This window comes from Pinus tabuliformis, chromosome J, assembly GCF_031772625.1.
Source record: "Pinus tabuliformis cultivar Carrire ecotype Pingquan chromosome J, CPIR1, whole genome shotgun sequence".
Lineage (NCBI taxonomy): Eukaryota > Viridiplantae > Streptophyta > Pinopsida > Pinales > Pinaceae > Pinus > Pinus tabuliformis.
Window position 1 is genome coordinate 58,550,122 of NC_142295.1, and position 20,137 is coordinate 58,570,258.

Sequence of the window (20,137 nt, forward strand, 5' to 3'; positions counted from 1 at the left end):
AACAACACATCATATTTTGAAACAACTTTTTCTAAATCAGCTTGTTGTTTAGCATCACAGCCCTCAGATACATTGGTTTTATCAGGTTTATTTTCCTTTACAACCATCAGTAAAAATTGTTTGCATGAATTTACAATTTGTTTCATCTGCCCTGAGTTTATGAGAGTATAATTATTTTTGAGCTTATGAGCTCTTACAATATATTCGATTCCATATTTAACGAGTAGATACTTGTTCTTAGCTCTATAGAAAATAGCTTTTTTATCATACAAGTAAGGACTTCCTAAAACAATTCCACATATATCCAAAGGAACTATATCTAACTCAACCTCATCCACAAATGCTGACCCAAAAGAAAACTTAAGTTTACATTGTCTAGTCACTTGTAGCTTTGCTTTATCACATAGCCAACCTAATGGATATGGTTTCTTGTGAGGTGTGGTTAGTAATCCCAACTTCTTTACAGTTGCTTTAGAAATTAAATTTACTTGTGAGCCACTATCAAACAAAGTATCAATCTTTTGATGATTGGAAATAACTTGAATATGAAAAAGCTCATGTATTTTTCTCTCATTTGCTTCATTATCAGCAGATTGTGCAGAATTACTAGTAGATGCTTCAGAATTTTTACCTTTTATACTTGTGGCTACGATTGTTGCTTCATCTCCTGAGTCTGACCCCAAATCCTTTTGAATAGCTGTAGCAGTCTTCTTCTTCTTGCCCTCGAACTTCTTAGGTTTCAGCTCTGGATGCAGAATCCAGCAGTGTTCATCATCATGCCCATCCTTCTTACAATGAGTGCATGAGGACTTGCTCTTCTGTACAATGTTTGTCTTCCTCTCTTTCCATTTCTGTTTTCTTTTCTCCTTATTTTTGCTTGCAGTGGGTTGGGATGATCCCCCAACTTCTGGGTTCCCATTCTTACCTCTAGCTTCTAGATGCGTAGCCTGAATGGATACCTCATCTATGCTAGTGGGATTAAACATGAGGATAATGTGCCTCATGTAGTTGTGTATACCACCTATATACTTCAACAGAGTCTCAGGCGAGTCTAAAGAAATTCCTAGAATAAAAGCTCTTTTCCTAAATTCTTGAGTGTAACCTTGTACACTTTTCCCTCTTAATTGTCGAAGAGTTTACCAGCTCATGTCTTTGGGTTTTGTGGGAGGAGAGATACTAAGAGTATACGCTGGCCTAAGTCTTATGATTCCCTAGCCGTAGTAAGGAGGATGCCCTAGCAGTAGTCTAGCCGCAGTTACAGGAGGAACATCTAGACGTAGTCAAAAGAGAAGGCTCTACACAGATCTAAGGAGAAACTAGAGGAGGCTTCTAGCCACACCATTTAAGGGTGCCCTAGGCCGCAGTCAATGAGCGTTTTTATGCAGCAAGAGGAGGCATTTATACGCAGTAAAGGGAGGACCTTAATCCTCAGTTGAGGGTGACACTTATTCACAGAAAGGAGGTCTCTTAGCTGCAGATGGAGAGGCCCTAATCAACAGAAAATGAAGGCCTAAAACCGATGCCACAAGAGGCTTCTATCTGGCCTTAATCCGCAGTTAGGAAAGGTCCTAATCTGCTATCCAAGAAGCACTTATATGCTGTCCAGGAGGAGCATTAATATGCTGTGAAAGAAGCCCTCAAACCATAGTTAGAAGAACCCTTATCACAGCATTAAAAGGAACCCTCAGACGTAACAAGGATAGAGATATCTAGCCACAGAAAAAGGAGGTATCTAACCGCAGTTTGATGTATCCTGTATCAGCTGTCCAAAGGAGCTTCAATACACTGCAAAGGAGGTCAACTAAGGAAGGCCTAGCACATCAAGAAGAAGCATGATCAGATTGCTGTAGGTGACAACTCATTTTTGTAGATGACAGTAATGTGATAGAGGTTGTTCTAGGTATGAGACTGTTTGTAGAAGTGAAAGCCACAGTCATAAGAGGAAACTGTGTGATGATGAAGTCTGCCCGCAGACTTAGATCAGACCTAGTAGGACTGGTTTCATATGCAGATTGGGTACTGATATACTGATGCATTTATAACTATTTTGAGGTCTTGTACTTCTGTGTTGCTATGTTCTAGGCCACAAGCCATAGCACCATAGCAAAGGTTTCTTTGGGGTTGCTCTCTCTTAAGTCTGTTTTGAAGATCATATAGGAAGCGTTGGACAACCTCAGATACCCTCATCAGATCAGCAAGCTTATAGATGGGTCAACTGCAAGCATGAAGAATCATGGACAACAACAGTATGGTAAAGCATGGATAGTACCAAGTACAGTGCAGCAGGTACATTGGGATAGCAATAAGCATGGTGCAGCAGTGGCACTATGCACAACAATGATAAACACTGGGACAACAGTTGCATGAGGTCCCGAATTGTGATGATGGGTGCAGCATGATGCAACATGGTGAGCTACAGCACATGGACGAGATGCAACACAATGATAGGTGAAGGAGTCACCTTGGAGAATCAGTGGAAGCAGCATGTCTTCAACTGATCTCATTTAGAGATGATCTATTCTCTTATCTAGGAAGTCAAAGTGTTGACTTCTGTTGTAAATGTACTATCTCTCTCTCTCTCTCTCTCTTTGCTGAACTATTGAAGAACATAGAAGAAGAATTGATCAAGGGTTTCCCTACATTAGGGTTTGTCCCTGGCTAGCGCCACATCTTATGTCCTCTTGTCTTGGCTTGTCTTCTGCGATTTATGTTTATGTTCTATATGCAGTTTACTTTAATGCTGATGTGATTGCTAATCTGGAAAAGATATTGAGCTAGCTGTGAAAATTGAAATAAATTGCTCTAAGCATAGAACATACCTAAAATTAACAATGATCAACAGCTTACCTTTAACCACAATGTGGTACATGTTTGCATCCGCTTCACTCTTTGTGAAGCCCAACCCGGTGAAGTAGTTGTCTATGCTGTTGTACCAAGCACGAGGTGCTTGCTTCAGCCCGTACTATGCTCTCTTGAGTCAGCACACATGCGACTCATGATCGAAGGTCTCAAAACCTTTCGGCTACTCTATGTACACCTTTTCCTCAATCTGGCCATTGAGGAATGTAGTCTTCACATCCATTTGATGGATCTTCCAACCCATCTATGCTGATAGTGCCAACATAGATCTAATAGATGAGTACCTTGCGACAGGAGCAAAAGTCTCATCATAGTTAATCCCCTCGACTTGTGAAAAGCCACGAGCAACAAATCTTTCCTTATGCTTCTCTGCACTACCATTAGTGGCTTTCTTTACCTTGTAAATCCAACGGGAACTCACAACTGACTTGTTCTTTGTCTCGGAACCACGTCCCAAACACTGTTACGAACTATGGAGTCATACTCCTCCACCATAGCATCAACCCAAATCGGCTGCTGCACTGCTTCCTCAAAGGAATATGGCTCAATCTCGACACATTCCCCAGCAAGGTCCATCTATCCAGTGTACCTCTCAGGTGACCTCCTCTGTCTGCGCTGAGAAGATGGTGTTCCCACATTCTCTCTCGCATCCTCCAACAATCTGTCAGCTTCTCTTGTGTGCTTCCTTCCATCTCTGGAAGACTCTGATTGAGTGGATGTCTTCACTCCTGGAACCTATGCATGCAGCTGCTCCGCATCAGTCTGAGGCTCCTCCTCCTTAGGAACCAACAGTTCCTCCACAGCCTGTAGTTGGAGCTCCCTCTCAAGGGAAACTCGCATGCCCTTTTGCTCATCAAACTTGAGGTCTCTGCGAACCACTGTCCTCCGACTGGTAGGCAAGTACACCCGATAGTTGTGAGGTGTATCAGTTTACCCCACAAATATCCCCAACTCTGTTGTCGCTCAAGCTTCTTCCATGCATCCTTTGTCACATGGAAATATACCGATGAGCCAAAGATCCTGAAGTGACCCACATCTGGTCTCTTACCAGAGAAAGCTTCCTCTGGTGTCTTCATCCCAAGTATGCGATGCGGGCTTCTATTCTACAAATATACCACTATGTTGATGCCTCAGCCCACAAGTGAAGTGTAAGACCTTGGTCATGCAGCATTGCCCGTGCTGCCCCTACAATAGTTCTGTTCTTCCTCTCGGCCACCCCATTCTGTTGTGGGTTATGAGGTGCTGTCAACTCTCGTTTAATTCCTTCCGCTGCATAGAAGTCCTTAAACTCTTGAGAGACATATTTTCCATCGTTGTCACTTCTCAAGGCCTTGATCTTCTTCCCTGACTCTTTCTCGACCAAAACTTTGAACTCACAAAACTTTGTGAAAGTTTGGTCCTTCTTCTGCATGAAATAAATCCAGCATTTACGAGAATAGTCATCAATGAAAATCACTTAATACCTTTGCTTCGTTGTGGATGCTGTCGAGAATGGTCCACGTAAATCAATATGAACTTGCTCTAAGATAGCCTCTGCTCGACTGTCTCAATCATGAAAGGAGGACTTGGTGTACTTTCCCAAGATACAACCTTTTCATGTGTCAACTTGCTCAAGTTTACCTTTGGGAAATCCTATAGATATCTGCTTCATTATCTTCAAAGCCCCATGATGAAAATGGCCCAACCGCTTGTGCCACAACTCGCCAATGTCTTGGCTTTGCACCAATTCTGCTTTCGTACTCAATGTTGCACAGTCATCTACCTCTAGTTTATAGAGATTCTTCACCCGAATCCCTATCCTCTTGGTCTAACCTGTGTCTATGTGTCTTAGGAACGCCTTTCCTTTACTGAAGACAACATTGTAGCCTTTGTCCTCCAACATCGTGATTGATACCAAGTTCTTCTTCAGTCCAGGCACATACATCACATATGTCAAGGTGAGAGGAGCTCCATGCTCCCTCTGAAAAGCAACCGTGCCCACTCCTGAAAAACTATACCTTTCGTCGTCACCCATCTCTATGCGCATCTTGAGGTCTTTCTCCTCCAAGGCACTGAATAAATTTTTATCACCGGTCATGTGGAATAAGGCTCCACTGTCAAGATACCAGACATAACCCATCATTGATGACATCATGCATGCGATGAGGGTAAAGTCCATTTCGAATTGAGACACTAATGCCTCACCTTCCGATCCATCCGAGGATCCCTTCTTGGACTTCTTCGATGGGTAATTATTCGCATAATGTCCCATCTCGTGACAATTAAAGCATCTCACTTTAGACATGTCACCCTTCTTCCCTCCATGAGAAGAATTCTATTTGAAATGAGAAGCCTTCCCCTTCTCTTTCCTTGCCGTACTTTCTAAGGCCATATTTTCTTCATCATCATTCTTGGATGAAGAAGCATCTCATGTGCTCCTCCTGATCTCCTCCTGCATAAGATTCAACCACAGTTGTTTCCAATCCGGCAGTTTCTCCCTTCCATTCACAGAGTCCTGGTAGCTATTCCAACTCTTTGGAAGGCCAAGGAGAGTGAGGCTCACCATATCATCATCGGCAATAGTTATTCCCACACTGCCAATCTCATCTCTGCAGGTGGTGAGCTTGTTCAGATATGTGGAAATAGTATCGCCCTTCTCCATCTTGATTCTTCGAAGCTTATCCTTGAGTGCCAATTTCCTCTGGTCGCTACTGTTCTGGTAGAGGTCCTTCAATGTCTTCCACATTGAAAATGGAGTATCCTTCCCATGGAGACTGGAGACAATATGGTATCAAACTCCCTCAAGGATGATCCGTCTCGCCTTCGCCACACACTTCTTCCACTCAGCCAACTCTTATGCATTAGTTGAAGCTGGCTTTGGGATTTCTTGATCAATGGATTCCTTCAAGCCATTGTCTTCTAATATAGCCTCCATGCTATGTAATTTGAGCTACCTTCCAAGGCATACTCGAATCTCAAGCCATAGAACGCCATTGGCCAACCTTGAAGTATGATATGAATTCAATTTTCACCTGCAACCCCGAACTTCAAGCTTCAAATTCTCTTCTCAGTATACTGTTCACAGCTCTGATACCATGTAGAAAATCTGTGATAGGTTAACCCGATAATGCAATATAGATCAAATTAGAATACTATAACCTACTTCTACTATCAATTTGCGGAAGCTTAAAGATCGAGTTGAACAATATAACCAGAAAAAGAAGAATCAATGGCACAATACACATGAAAATACTTTGGGGAAAGTCTCAGATAAAAACCCCACACTATTGTATTATCATACATGGTGGAAATACATAGGAATTATACAAATCCTTAGCTCTCACAACTAGCCAGCTCTCAGTACAATCCTCACAGATGCTCACAGGTAATCTTGGCTTCTCTCCAGCCTTCCTCTCTGCCCTCTTAGCTCCTATTTCCTTGCGCTGTTCCTTGTGGATGATTAGCCTATTACCAAGTGGATGATCAAGCCTTCAAAACTGCGCAATCCTCAAGGATGAATCCTTGACTGCATGCATGAGTTTTCTCCATGAGAAAACACATGCAACTGATACTACACTGTCCTTGAACATTTATCTCAACTAGGTCTTTCCAATAATAGACATGCATGAGTTTCTGATGAGGGAATCTTCAGTTAACTGGAGTAGCACTAGTTGAGTGCATTAATGCATCAACTGATTGTTAACTCACTATGAGTTCCTCAAATAGTTTGGAACTAATTTAACTGGACTTAACTCAGTAAACTGAGTTAACTAATTACAACTCAAATATAACTCAATCTTATCTCCTTAATTTAAGGGATAACTCTTGCATGACTTCAGAAAGACTTCTAACTTAAATTTCTCCAACTAATTAATTTAAAATCAATTAATTAATTAATTATTTCCAAGTAGTTGTTAAGACTAAATTCGATTTTAATTCACAATCTAATTCAAGGACAAATTAAGTTAGAATGTTCTTGTTGCCATATTTCAACATGCCCAACAAACTCTTTTGCAACTTCGACTTGGCCAACAAATTCTTCTGCAACTTCAACCTGCCCAACAAATTCTCCTGCCCATTAAATGTAGAAACCTTAACACAAGAGAGAGAGAGGCCCAAAAGCGTCGATTTAGTTCTTCTCCTTCCTTTTCGTCCTTTTTCCATCATCTATCTTGAGAAGATCGAACTTGCTTGAGTGAGTCACAATGAGGTTGAGTTCTTTCTTATTTATAGGCATGTGAGGGGTACAAGTTGCTCTCTTTAGGCTGACTTATCCCTTCATGTAGGCCGAATTGATATTTGTGCCATGACAAGGTCTTGGAGGGTATTTTGATTCCATTTTTACTCAAATATTTTTTTTACAATAAGTAACATGCCCAAATGGGTCTTCAATACATGACAATGACTCATTTGACTTTATGACAAACTTAGAAGCACTCAATGGGTGCTTGATCTAAAAATAAATATCCCTTGAGCATGAAACCCATGCCTCAAGAATAATAATAAATTTATTTTTATCTTTTCATTAAATATATAAAATCATGATTACATATTCCATTATGAAGACCAAACCTAGTTACATATTTCAACAATTGCACATTATGATAGTTGATGAGAATTGTTGATATTTTTGGGCAAATTTTTAGAAATCACTATAAAAAAAAATAGTTTTTAATTTTTTTATTTCTCACATAAAAAGATTGCATATAATAATTTGATATTTGAAAATTCTCAATCAATTAAAAATAGTTTTAAATTGAATTTAAAAAATAAAATATTTTTTTAAAAATTTATTAGGCCGATGGGTCTTTCTTTTGAATCAGTGAACCTCACTTTTTTGTCTACCATTTTTGTATGACCTTGACATCTGTCCAATTACAGTTACATAAATATTTCATATGATCGTGACATTTTTCCAACTACAGTTCTACTATGACAACTAGGAAAAGAAAACTATCAAACCCCGAGGAGCGGATTTGTTACGATTGATCTGCTGGGGGGAGTGGAGGAGTTGAAACCATTGTCATTTTAAAGGGAGCCACAATCATCTCTTTTCTCATTTGCAACCATTTTTGTGAGCCACGATCGAGTCTGAGCCGCTACTATCGAGAAGTCAGCGTGACGTGGAAGTACTAAATTTTTGTAATAATGATTTTTCAGCGATTTGATTGGGTTGTGGCACAAAGTTATTTATTCAGAGGTTTTTTATTTTTGTTTTTATGGTCCTTTAAAAAAGTGTTGAAACTGGCATGGAAATTTTGGATTGATGTATAAAAATTTGGAAAAAGAGTGAAGGGGTTATTTTGAAAGATCGCAAATGACTCTGGTAAGGTTTTTTTGGAAGATGTTTTAAATTAGAAAAATTAATGATTAAGGATTTAAATAGTAAAAAAGAGTAAGAGAATATTAAAAATTATGGAGGGAAAAAAGAGAGTAGAGTAAGGAAGAAAGGGTTATTATAATGTAGAATAAATGGGCATGACCTTAATTTTTCTAGAAGCAAAGGAATTATTAACATATGTTTATATATATAATTCTTATTTGCTACTAAGATTTCTATCCTCTAGTAAAAATTAAGATTTTTTTGTCAGTAAGATGACACTCAAAGGTTTATGGGATGTTATGTTGCATGGGTGTGAAGAACCCTCAAGTTGGGCAGCATATAAGGCCATGGTTCAAGATTATAAGGCCATGATTCAAGATTATAAGGCCATGATTCAAGATTATAAGGATCAACATTGACTAAACAAAACCGATGCAATAGCTTTGTGTCTTATTGAATAAGGTTTGGATGATAAATATGGTGAAAGGGGAAGCAACAGTTTTTGTATCAATCACATAAATTTTTAGTTGTTGATAAAATGATTATCATAATAAAAGAATATGTATATAACATGAACGCTACAATTGCCCTAAACAATATAGTTCAAGAAATTGTAGAATAAATAAGTGAATCCGTACAAGATGTAGAGCATGATCATGGTGAAAATAGTGAAGTCCACCATGCAAATGCCCATGTGGATGATGAAATTGAGGTTGAAGATTAAATTGTTTTTGCAGTGACAACAAAATGTGAGGAGAATCTACCAATGGAAATTGTTGAAGGCATGAGTGAAACTATAGTGAATGTTGAATTTGATTGTGAGGTGGGATTAACATTTCCTTGAGAGGCAACTTGCATTGCCCATGGTCATGACCTTATTTTTTCCAGAAGCAAAGGAATCATTAACTTATATATATACAATTCTTATTTTCTATCAAGATTTCTATTCTCTAGTAAAAATTATAATTTTTTGTTCAGTAAGATGACATTCAAAGGTTTATGGGATGTTATGTTGCATGTGTTTGAAGACCCTCAAGCTGGGTAGCCTATGAGGCCATGATTCAAGATTATAAGGATCAATGTTGATTAAACAAGACCGATGTGATAGCTTTGTGTCTTATTGAACAAGGCTTGGATGATAGATATGATGAAAGGGGAATTAACACTTTATGCATCAGTCGCATAAAATTTTAATTGTTGATAAAATGATTATCATAATAAAAGAATTTGTATAAAACATGGAAGATATAATGGTCTTAAAAAATATAGTTCAAGAATTTGTAGAATAAATAAGTGCATTTTTACAAGAGGTAGAGCATGATCATGGTGAAAATAGTGAAGCCCACCATGCAAATTCCCATGTGGATGATGAAGTTGAAGTTGAAGATTAAATTGAATTTGTTTTTGCAACGACGATAAAATGTGTGGAGAATATACCAATGGAAGTTGTTGAAGGCATGAGTGAAACTATTGTGAATATTGAATTTGATTATGAGGTGGGATTAGCATTTTCTTGAGAGGTAACTGTAGAAATTCCTACTATAGATCAATAGATTATGCAATATACTAGAGCAAAATACAAGATCTACTTCTACAACAAACTTGTGGAAGCTTAATTGAATATGAGCAAGATCAAATAGAACACATATAACTGAGAATGAGAAATCAATCACACATGAATATAGAAGAATACTTTGGGGAAAGCCTCAGCTAAAAACCCCGATCTCTGTAACAGACTGAATAGACACAAGATATGTCTTTCCTCATCCCTCCAAGCCTCCTATTTCCTTGCGTAGTTTTTCTTAGGGTCCAATGATGCCACTTGTGTGATTGGCCTCATCGCACACTCACTAAACTGAAGAAGTAACTGCGCAATCTCCAAGGAATGAATTCATTCTGCATGCAAGAGATATCCTCCATGGAATATTCATGCAACTGATAGTACACTATCCCATCATCTGATCTCAACTGGGTTCTGTCTAAACTGACATGCATGAGTTATTTATGAGAGAATATTCAGCTATCTGAAGTGCAGCAATTACATGCATGCATGCATTAACTAATTGAACTCACAATTAGTTCAACAAACTATTTGAACTAATCTAACTGGACTTAACTCAGTTAACTGAGATAACTAATTACAACTCATCCTTATCTCTTTAACTAAGGGATAAATTCTTCACCTAATGGGATAATTGTTGCATGTCCTCACATAGACTTCATGTTTGATTTTATACAACTAATTAACTCAATATGAATTAATTAATTATTTTACAAACAGCTGCTAAGATCAAATTCGAATTTTACTTCTCTATTTTAGTTCAGGGACTAACTAAAATAGGAAGGTATCCTGAAATGTTATTTATGGTAGTGCTATTTTTAGCACTTCTATATTTAGCATTTCTTGTTGCTATTTTCAACACTCCCTCTCAACAAGAAATGGATTATCAGTAACCCCAATCCTGTCTCTGTGGAACTCAAACTTGCATTTTGACAATGCCTTAGTCAAAATATCTACATCTTGTTCCTCGGTCGAAACATACAGCAACAACATGATCCTCTTGACCACACAGCCTTGAAGATGGTGATATCGGATATCAATGTGTTTGGACCTATCATGAGAAACTGGATTCTCAAAGAGTTTGATACAACTCTGATTATCATAGTAGATCACAGTTAGATCCATCCTCTGACCAAACAATCCCACTAGAATCTTCCGCATCCAAATGGCCTCACATGCAGCCTGACTAGCAGCCATGTATTCAGCCTCTGTTGAGCTAAGTGCAACTGACCTCTATTTCCTACTGTACCAAGAAACTACAGTTGAACCAAGGTTGAAGATTCCTCCAGAAGTGCTCTTATGGTTTGATGGACTCCCTTCCCAATCCACATCTGTGAAGCCCTAAAGCTTCACTCCCTTTGTCCATCTGTACCACAATCCAAACTAAGATGTGCCTCTAAGGTATCTTAGCACATGCTTCACTGCCTTCCAAAATAGCTTGGTAGGCTGAACCATAGCTTGACTCAGTTGGTTCACCGCAAAGCATAAGTCTGGTCGTGTGTTCACTAGATACATAAGTCAACCCACAAGCTATTGATAAACAGTAGCAGCCACTACCTCACCTGAAGTAGCATCCTTCTTCCTCAAGTTCCCAGCTAGAGGAGTTTGCATGGGCTTGCACTTCTCCATGTGAAAGCACCTGAGTATCTCATTGGCATACTTGCCTTGAGACACAAATACTTCACCATCTTTCTGCCACACTTCCATGCCTAGAAAGTAATGCATAAGACCCATGTCTTTCATCTCGAACTCTCTTGCAAGGTTCTCCTTGCAAGACTTGATCAACTGATCATCACCTGTCAAAATTAGATCATCCACATAAAGAACAATGATCAATGGCTTACCTTCTACCATGATGTGGTAAAGGTTCACATCTGCTTCACTCTTGGTGAAGCCCAACCCGGTGAAATAGTTGTTGATCTTGGTGTACCAAGCACGGGGTGCTTGCTTCAGCCCATACAAAGCCCTCTTGAGTTGGCACACATGTGACTCACGATCGAAGGTCTCGAAACCCTCTGGTTGCTCAATGTACACCTCCTCCTCATTCTTCCCATTAAGGAATGCTATCTTCACATCCATCTGATGGATCTTCCAACCCATCTAAGTTGATAGTGCCAACATTGATCTGATAGATGAGTACCTTGCTACAGGAGCAAAGTTCTCATCGTAGTCGATCCCCTCGACCTGTGAGAAACCACGGACAAAAAACCTTGCCTTATGTTTCTCAACACTGCCATCAATTGCCAGCTTTACCTTGTAAAGCCATCTGGAACTCACCACTAACCTGTCCTGAGGTCTTGGGACAACATCCCACACACTGTTCCGAATGATAAAGTCATACTCCTCTACCATTGCATCAACCCAGACTGGTTACTGCACTGCCTCCTCGAATGAAGAAGGTTCGGACTCTACACACTCCCCAACCAAGGCCATGTACCCAGTGTACCGCTCGGGCGACCTCCTCTGTCTACGCTGAGAGGATGGGTGTCCCACATTCTCCCACGCATCCAGCATCAACCTGTCAGCTTCCCTTCAACGTTTCCGCCCATCTCTGGAAGTCTCGGCATGAGTGGATGTCTCCACTCCCGAATCCTCTGCATGCCACTACTCCACATCAATCTGAGGCTCCTCCCCTTAGGAGCAGAAAGTTCCTCCTCTGCATGCAACTTGAGCTCCCTCTCAAGTGATACTCACATGGCTTTCTGCTCATTAAACTTCATATCCCTGCGTACCACTGTCCTATGACTAGTAGGCAAGTACACTCGATAGTTGTGGGGTGTATCAGTGTACCCCACAAGTATTCCCAACTCAGCTATTGGATCTAGCTTCTTCTGGGCATCTTTGGTCACATGACAGTAAATTGATGATCCAAAGATTCGGAAGTGACTCACATCTAGTCACTTCCCGGAAAAGGCCTCCATAGGTGTCTTCATTCCCAATATACGGTACGGGCTTCTGTTTTGCAAGTATACTGCTGTATTGCATGCTTCAACCCACAAATGCAGTGGTAGGCTTTGGTCATGCAGCATCGCTCGAGATGCACCCACAATCAATCTGTTCTTCCTTTCGGCCACCCCATTTTGTTGTGGGTTATGGGGTGTCGTCAACTCCCGTTTAATTCCTTCTGCAGTGCAGAAATCCTTAAACTGTTAGGAGACGTACTTTCCACCGATGTCACTATGCAAAGCTTTTATTTTCTTTCCAGATTCTTTCTCTACTAAGTCTTTAAACTCACAAAACCTCAAGAAGTTCTGATCCTTCTTTTGCATAAGTAGATCCAACATCTACAAGAAAAATCATCAATAAAAATAACATAGTACTTTTGTTTAGCGGTGGAGGCTGTAGAGAAAGGTCCACAAACATCTGAGTGAACTCGCTCCAAGATTTCTCCAGCTCTACTATCTCGATATGGAAAGGAAGATTTCACATCATTACCCAAGGTACAACCTTTGCATGTATTCGTCTGCTCCATTTTTCCCTTGGGAAGTTCGGTAGAAATCTGTTGCATGATCTTCAAGGCTCCATGGTGCAAGTGGCCCAATCTTCTATGCCATAGCTTGCTAACATCTTTGCTCTGCACCATCTCAGCTTTGGAACTCAATGCAGCACAGTTGTCTACCTCCAGCTTGTAGAGATTCTTTACTCGAATCCCGATTAGCTTGGTCTGTCCAGTGCCGATATGCCTCAAGAATACCTTTCCTTTACTAAATACTACATCATAGCCTTTATCTTCTAGCATAGCAACGGACACAAGATTCTTCTTCAGACCTGGTACATACTTTACAGCAGTCAGGGTGAGAGGAGCTCCATGCTCCCTATGAAACACAACCGTACCTTCACCTGAAACATGATACTTTCCATCATTGCCCATCTCGATCCACATATGGAGATCCTTCTCCTCCAAGGTACTGAAAATATTCTTGTCACCTGACATGTGGAATGAAGCTCCACTATCCAGGTACCACACACATCCCACCATGGATGAAACCATGCATGCGATAAGAGAGAAATCCAACTCAAACTATGAGGCCAGTGCCTCACCATCAGATCCCTTTGAGGATCCCTTCTTGGATTTCTTCTGTGGACAATTCGTAGCATAATGGCCCACTTCATGACAATGAAAGCATTGCACTTTCGATTTGTCAAACTTCTTCCCACCATGGGAAGAACTGGATTTGGGATGGGACGCCTTCCCTTTCCCCTTCCTCGCCTTACTTGCTAAGGCTAGATTTTCCTCATCATCTTGCTTTGATGAGGATCCATCTCTGGTGCTTCTCCTTATCTCCTCCTGCATCAGATCCAACCAAAGTCGTTCCCAATCTGGTAGTTTTTCTCTTCCATTTACCGAGTCTTGGTAACTATGCTAGCTCTTAGGAAGACCGAGGAGTGCAAGACTCACGATGTCATCATCTGCAGTCGTGATCCCTACACTTCCAAGCTCATCCCTACAGGTGGTGAGCTTGTTGAGATATGTAGAGATCATGTCACCCTTTTCACACTTGATTTTCCGAAGCTTGTCTTTCAACACCATCTTCCTCTGATCATTGTTTTTCTGATATAGATCTTTCAATGTTTTCCACATCGAAAACGGTGTCTCCTTCCCATGGAGACTCGAGACTATGTGGTCTCAAACTCCCTCCAGAAGGATTCTCCTTGCTCTAGCCACACATTTCTTCCATTCCTCCAATTTTGTAGCATTAGCCACCGCTGGCTTAGGGATTTCTTGATCAATGAAGTCTTTTAAACCATTATCCTCTAACACTACTTCCATGCAATCCTTCCGAGCTATATAATTCGAGCTGCCATCACGGGCATACTCGAGTCTTAAACCGTTAAATGCCATTAGTGAAATTGAGATGTGATAAGAACTCGATTTCTATATTCAAGAACCTCAAACTTCGAACTTCGAACTTCTTGTATACTGTTCTCTCCTTTGATCACCTTTGCTCTGATACCATGTAGAAATTCCCACTGTAGATCAACAGATTATGCAATATACTAAAGCAAAATACAAGATCTACTTCTACAACAAACTTGCGGAAGCTTAATCGAATATGAGCAAGATCAAATAGAACACATATAACTGAGAATGAGAAATCAATCACACATGAACACAAAAGAATACTCTGGGGAAAGCCTCAGCTAAAAATCCTGATCTTTGTATTATCATACAAGTGGAAATATGTTCAGATTATGCAAAGAATCAACTCACAAGCTATCATGCTCTCTCTGTAATAAAAAGTTACAGCTCACAGACTGAATAGACACAAGATATGCCTTTCCTCAGCCCTCCAAGACTCCTATTTCCTTGTGCAGTTTTTATTGGGGTCCAATGATGCCACCTGTGTGATTGGCCTCATCACACACTCACTAAACTGAAGAAGTAACTGCGCAATCTCCAAGGAATGAATTCCTTCTGTATGCAAGAGATATCCTCCATGGAATATTCCTACAACTGATAGTACACTGACCCATCATTTGATCTCAACTAGGTTTCTGTATGAACTGACATGCATGAGTTATTTATGAGAGAATATCCAGTTATCTGAAGTGCAGCAGTTACATGCATGCATGCATTAACTAACTGAACTCACAATTAGTTCAACAAACTATTTGAACTAATCTAACTGGACTTAACTCAGTTAACTAAGCTAACTAATTACAACTCATCCTTATCTCTTTAACTAAGGGATAAATTCCTCAATTAATGGGATAACTGTTGCATGTCCTCACATAGACTTCATGTTTGATTTTCTACAACTAATTAACTCAAGATGAATTAATTAATTATTTTACAAACAACTGCTAAGATCAATTTTGAATTTTACTTCTGTATTTTAGTTCAAGGACTAACTAAAATAGGAAGGTATCTCGAAATGCTATTTATTGCAGTGCTATTTTTAGCACTTCTATATTTAGCATTTATTGTTGCTATTTTCAACAACAACTTGCGCGTTGAAAGTGAATATGGAAAATTTTCCATAACTATAATAGAAGGAAGAATAAAAAATTAGAGTTGTTAAATCTCTTGTAACAGTGGTATATAAAATGAAAGAAAATAAAGATATTTTTGAGCTTACTAAATTTGACAGAGAAACCCACTTAGTTGTATTTTACATAGAAGCACACATAGAGAAAAAAAAAAGAGTTAGAGGAAATATTGAAAAAGAAGAGTAGAGTAAAGTTGAAGCTCAAGAATAAGGAAAAGCATACAAATATAAGATTTGAAGCTTAATTGAGACTTCAATTAATAATTAATAGTAGTATTGGTAACTCAAGAGTATTAGACATAATTACTCTTAAATTGCTAATATTTTTGGTAATTTACATGTAGATTTTAAATTGAGAAAAAAATATTAATTGGGTTGATAGACCTTTATTTGAATCAGTGCACCTCACTTTTTCGTTTACCATTTTCGTATGATCGTGACATTTGTCCAACTACAGTTACATAGATATTTCGTCTGACTGTGACATATGTCCAACTACAGTTCTGCAGATATTTCACCCTCTTCCTATGTATTGTTAGTGTTACGCTTGCCAAAGATCCCTTTTGCAAGTTGTAGTGCTAGTGGGGGATTCAATCAAAGTTGATGATTTATTTATGTTGAGCAAGGAGCAAGGGTTTTCTGAAGGGAAGCTTTACAATGCTATATCATCGCGTGTTGGGGAAAGACTAAGGGAACTTAAAGTAGAATTAGATAATTTGGTTTATCAACAATCCCTGCAAAACAAGAATGCAAACAATTTACACGGAGCTGAAATGGTTGATGATAGTTCTTAATTTGTTGATTGAGAAGCAAACAATTTGTTTATTGCGGTTGTAAATATGCCTGCCTCGTTGTCTTAGCTACCTAGTGAACTACAAAAGTTGGTGCTAAAAAATCCTTTCAATTGAATGCAAATTGTCATAAAGAGTTTTGATTTTGCTCAAAGGCACTTACAATTTAGAAGGTTTATAGAAGAATTCCCCAACCATGTTGAATTATTCTTGTGAAAATTTTTGTATAGTAAAAAATGTCAAATTAATAGAGTTGTGACATATAAAAATAATATGTTAAAACTCACTTTAAATATATTTCTTAGAAGTTTAAATAATATTGAAGTTGAAATATACTTCTTACAAACTTAATGATTGTGAGATTAAAATGAATATATATTAATTCATTTGTTTTTAAAATAAATTCAAGATTCTATTATTATTAAGAATAATTTCATAATTAATTAAACATGACAATTTTTTTTTTACGCTATGTAAATCAAAATCATTCAATTCATAATGAATAAATAAGTAAAATTATATTTTGAAATGAAATAGTTAACAATTTCATTGGACTATTTTAGTTTTCTATTCATCATTTTTTTTAAAGTATGAATTGATTCAATTAAGTTAAACTTTTTATTTATTTGAGGAAATATTCTCAATTTGATAATTAATTAATGAATTGAGATTGCACTTTTTCATTTTTTTGTATTAAAATAGTGTTGTATTCTTGGGTGCTATTTTTATATTAACAACAAAATTAATTAATTAATGGATTGAGATTGCATTTTTCATTTTTTTTATATTAAAATAATGTTATATTTTTAGAAACATTGATAATATTAAAATAATAAATTCAAAAATACACATTTCTTTGAAATTATCCCAATTTAATAATCCTATCCACCTCTCTTTACTTGCTAATTTATACCCTACAATCAGCGTTCCTTGGAAGTAGGAAATCACTATAGCCTAAGGCAGCGAAGTAGGAAATAAGGGTAGCCCAAAACAACGTTGCAATAATGTATTATACGCTTCCGCAACATTCACTGGCCTTGGGTTTGCGGTTAGTTCTATTCAAATTTCAAATGGGAATGGGGGCGCCGTTCCATTTCTCCAGGCACTTGAACAACGGTTCCACCGCCTTGCCTTCGTTGATAGCAACGAACACCTTGTCGAAGTCCTCGCCGGGAGAACGGCTATTGGTGCCCACCAGCAACGAAGTCCCCAGCTCCACTCTCACGAACTCGTACAGCGGATAAGAGCGGCAGTCCTTGATTCTGTTGGGAACGGGGGCGGTACCCTTTTCGCAGGCGGCCCTCCTCTCTTGAACGTCGGCAACGATTTGCGCTTTGAGCTCCTCTTCGAATTCCGGGATTCTGGTAAGGATTGAAGCATCGTTGTCGGCTTTATTTTCGAGCGCGTGTTCTAAAAGCACTTGGCGGAGGTTCGTGGTGAGCACGGAGGTAGCGCTGCAGGGGTTGTCGATGTAGGAGTAGACATTTTCCCGATCGACGACCTTGAGGAGGTCCTTCTCGCAAAAGCGAGAATTGAGGAGCTCTCCTCGAGATCCCACAACGAGGGTCTTCTTGCAGGTTTGTCCTACAGCTTGTCGGACTGCGCCCTGCAGATTTTCTTCCAGGTGTCGTAGGTCAATGGCCTGGCAGAGCGCCACGAGGTACGTCGAGGTCATGAGCTTCAGGATCTCGACCGCCTGGGCCGTCATGCGAGCTGAGATGAGGCCGAGGGAATTGACGTCCTGGTTGTGTTGCTCGGCGCTCTGGACGTGTGTTGTCACCGGATTGGCAAGGAATTGGAGCTCTGAGGTATACGCGGCCATGGCGATCTCGGCACCCTTGAAACCGTAGTCCAGGCTGGGGTCGGGCCCACCGCTGAGATTCGATGGGAGACCGTTGTTGTAGAAATCATTGACGAGCTCCGACATCTGTGCAAACATGAGCTTTCCCACCGCAGCGAGAGCCAGGCGTGCGTTGTCCATGGCGACGCCTACAGGTGTCCCCTGGAAGTTGCCACCGTGGAGCGCCTTGTTGCGGGCGGCGTCTATGAGGGGATTGTCGTTGACGGAGTTGATCTCACGCTGCACCATGTGAGTCGACGCACGTATCACCTCGATCTGCGGACCGAGCCACTGAGGGGCGGTGCGCAGAGCGTAGCGATCCTGCTTGGGTTTTGACAACGCGTCTGCCTCGTGGTGCTTGGCTGCGGCAGCCTTCATGTATGAGCTGCCTTCTAGGAGGTGCTCCATGATCGCTGCCGCCTCGATCTGACCCGGGTGGTGCTTGAGCCGGTGTGTGAGATGATCAGTGAACTCCGGATTCCCTTGCATGACTTCGCAGAACATTGCCGACAGCACCTCCGACAGAAGCGCGACCACGTTGGCATCGAAGAGCACCGTAGCCGCCAGAGCCGACCCGACGGCCGTCCCGTTGACAAGCGCTAGTCCTTCCTTCGGCCGTAGCTCAAATGGCCCATTCTCCACGCCGGCTGCGGCTAGCGCTTCGGCCGCTCCGAGCTCCGTCCCGTTGGCAGTCACGGCTCTCGCATTCGACCGCCCCGTCAACAGACCCGCTATGTACGACAATGGCACTAGGTCCCCGGACGCCGTTATGGTACCTCGCAATGGCAGCCTGGGCGTAATTCCAGCATTCAATAAGCCACGCATGGCTTCTAGAATCCCCCAGCGGATCCCCGAGTAGCCTTGCAGCAACGTATTCGCCCGCACCAGCATCGCCGCCCTCGTCGTATCTCGAGGTAGTGAGTTCGAATCACCGCAGCCCCCGAATATCCCAGCATTGAGGAACCGAATCAGCTCATTCTGCAGCGCCTCACCCTGGCGCGTACGCCTATGCGACGTCGCGCCGAACCCCGTAGTAACGCCATAGCTGTCCGTCCCGTTCGCCATACTGTCCATCACCCAATTACTGCTCTCATCAACGCGCGCCTTCGCGCCGTTCTCGAGTTCGACCGTCACGGACCCCATTCTCCTGGCGACGGCTGCCACTTGGGCAATCGTGAGACCGGATCCCTGGAGTCTCACGATCGGGGCACGAAACTCCTCCACCATTCGTTTCACTTCATCAAAGTGAGATCCCTTCATGGACTCGGCTGCGGCTTCCCAATTCAGTGGATCATGCAAAGACGACACTCTGCCATTTCCCGCACAGAATTTCACTTCGCCTGTGATTCCATGGAGCGCCATTTTCACCTTAATTCAACAAACAAATAATTCACGATTCAAATTTCGCACGACGAACTTCAGGATTCGAGCGCAATTCAAACTTCAGCGCAATGAAATCGAGCCAAATGCGACCTGCGTTCTCGCTGTGAGAATCCCGAGGGTATTTATAACATTACTTTCTCAGAGATCAAAAATGTAAACGATGTGGGTTTCGTTGAGATTTCATGATGACCGTTCTTTTCGCTGCTGTGACACGTATAGATATGCAAGCAGTCAAACAAAGAGGGGTGGAGGTCGGTGAAAGCCAAGCCCAGAAATTTCGGAAAATCGTTTTCAACGATTTTTCCGTGGTCTCGCTTTTCTTAAATGTTTAAAACATTTTGGAAGTGGAGTTCAACGCGGAGAGGGCCACATTTTTCGGTTGGCATTATCCATTAAAAACTTAAAATAATT

The 20,137-nt window shown here is 40.7% G+C and overlaps 1 protein-coding gene across 1 annotated transcript; it reads right to left on the reverse strand.

Moving 5' to 3' along the window:
* Positions 1-17,379: 17,379 nt before the first annotated feature.
* Positions 17,380-19,805, reverse strand: LOC149225496 (phenylalanine ammonia-lyase 1-like). The gene has a single exon (XM_089375100.1). It carries the CDS (start codon positions 19,703-19,705, stop codon positions 17,570-17,572), a length of 2,136 nt encoding a protein of 711 aa, XP_089231226.1. The 5' UTR covers positions 19,706-19,805; the 3' UTR covers positions 17,380-17,569.
* Between the last annotated feature and the right edge of the window lie 332 nt (positions 19,806-20,137).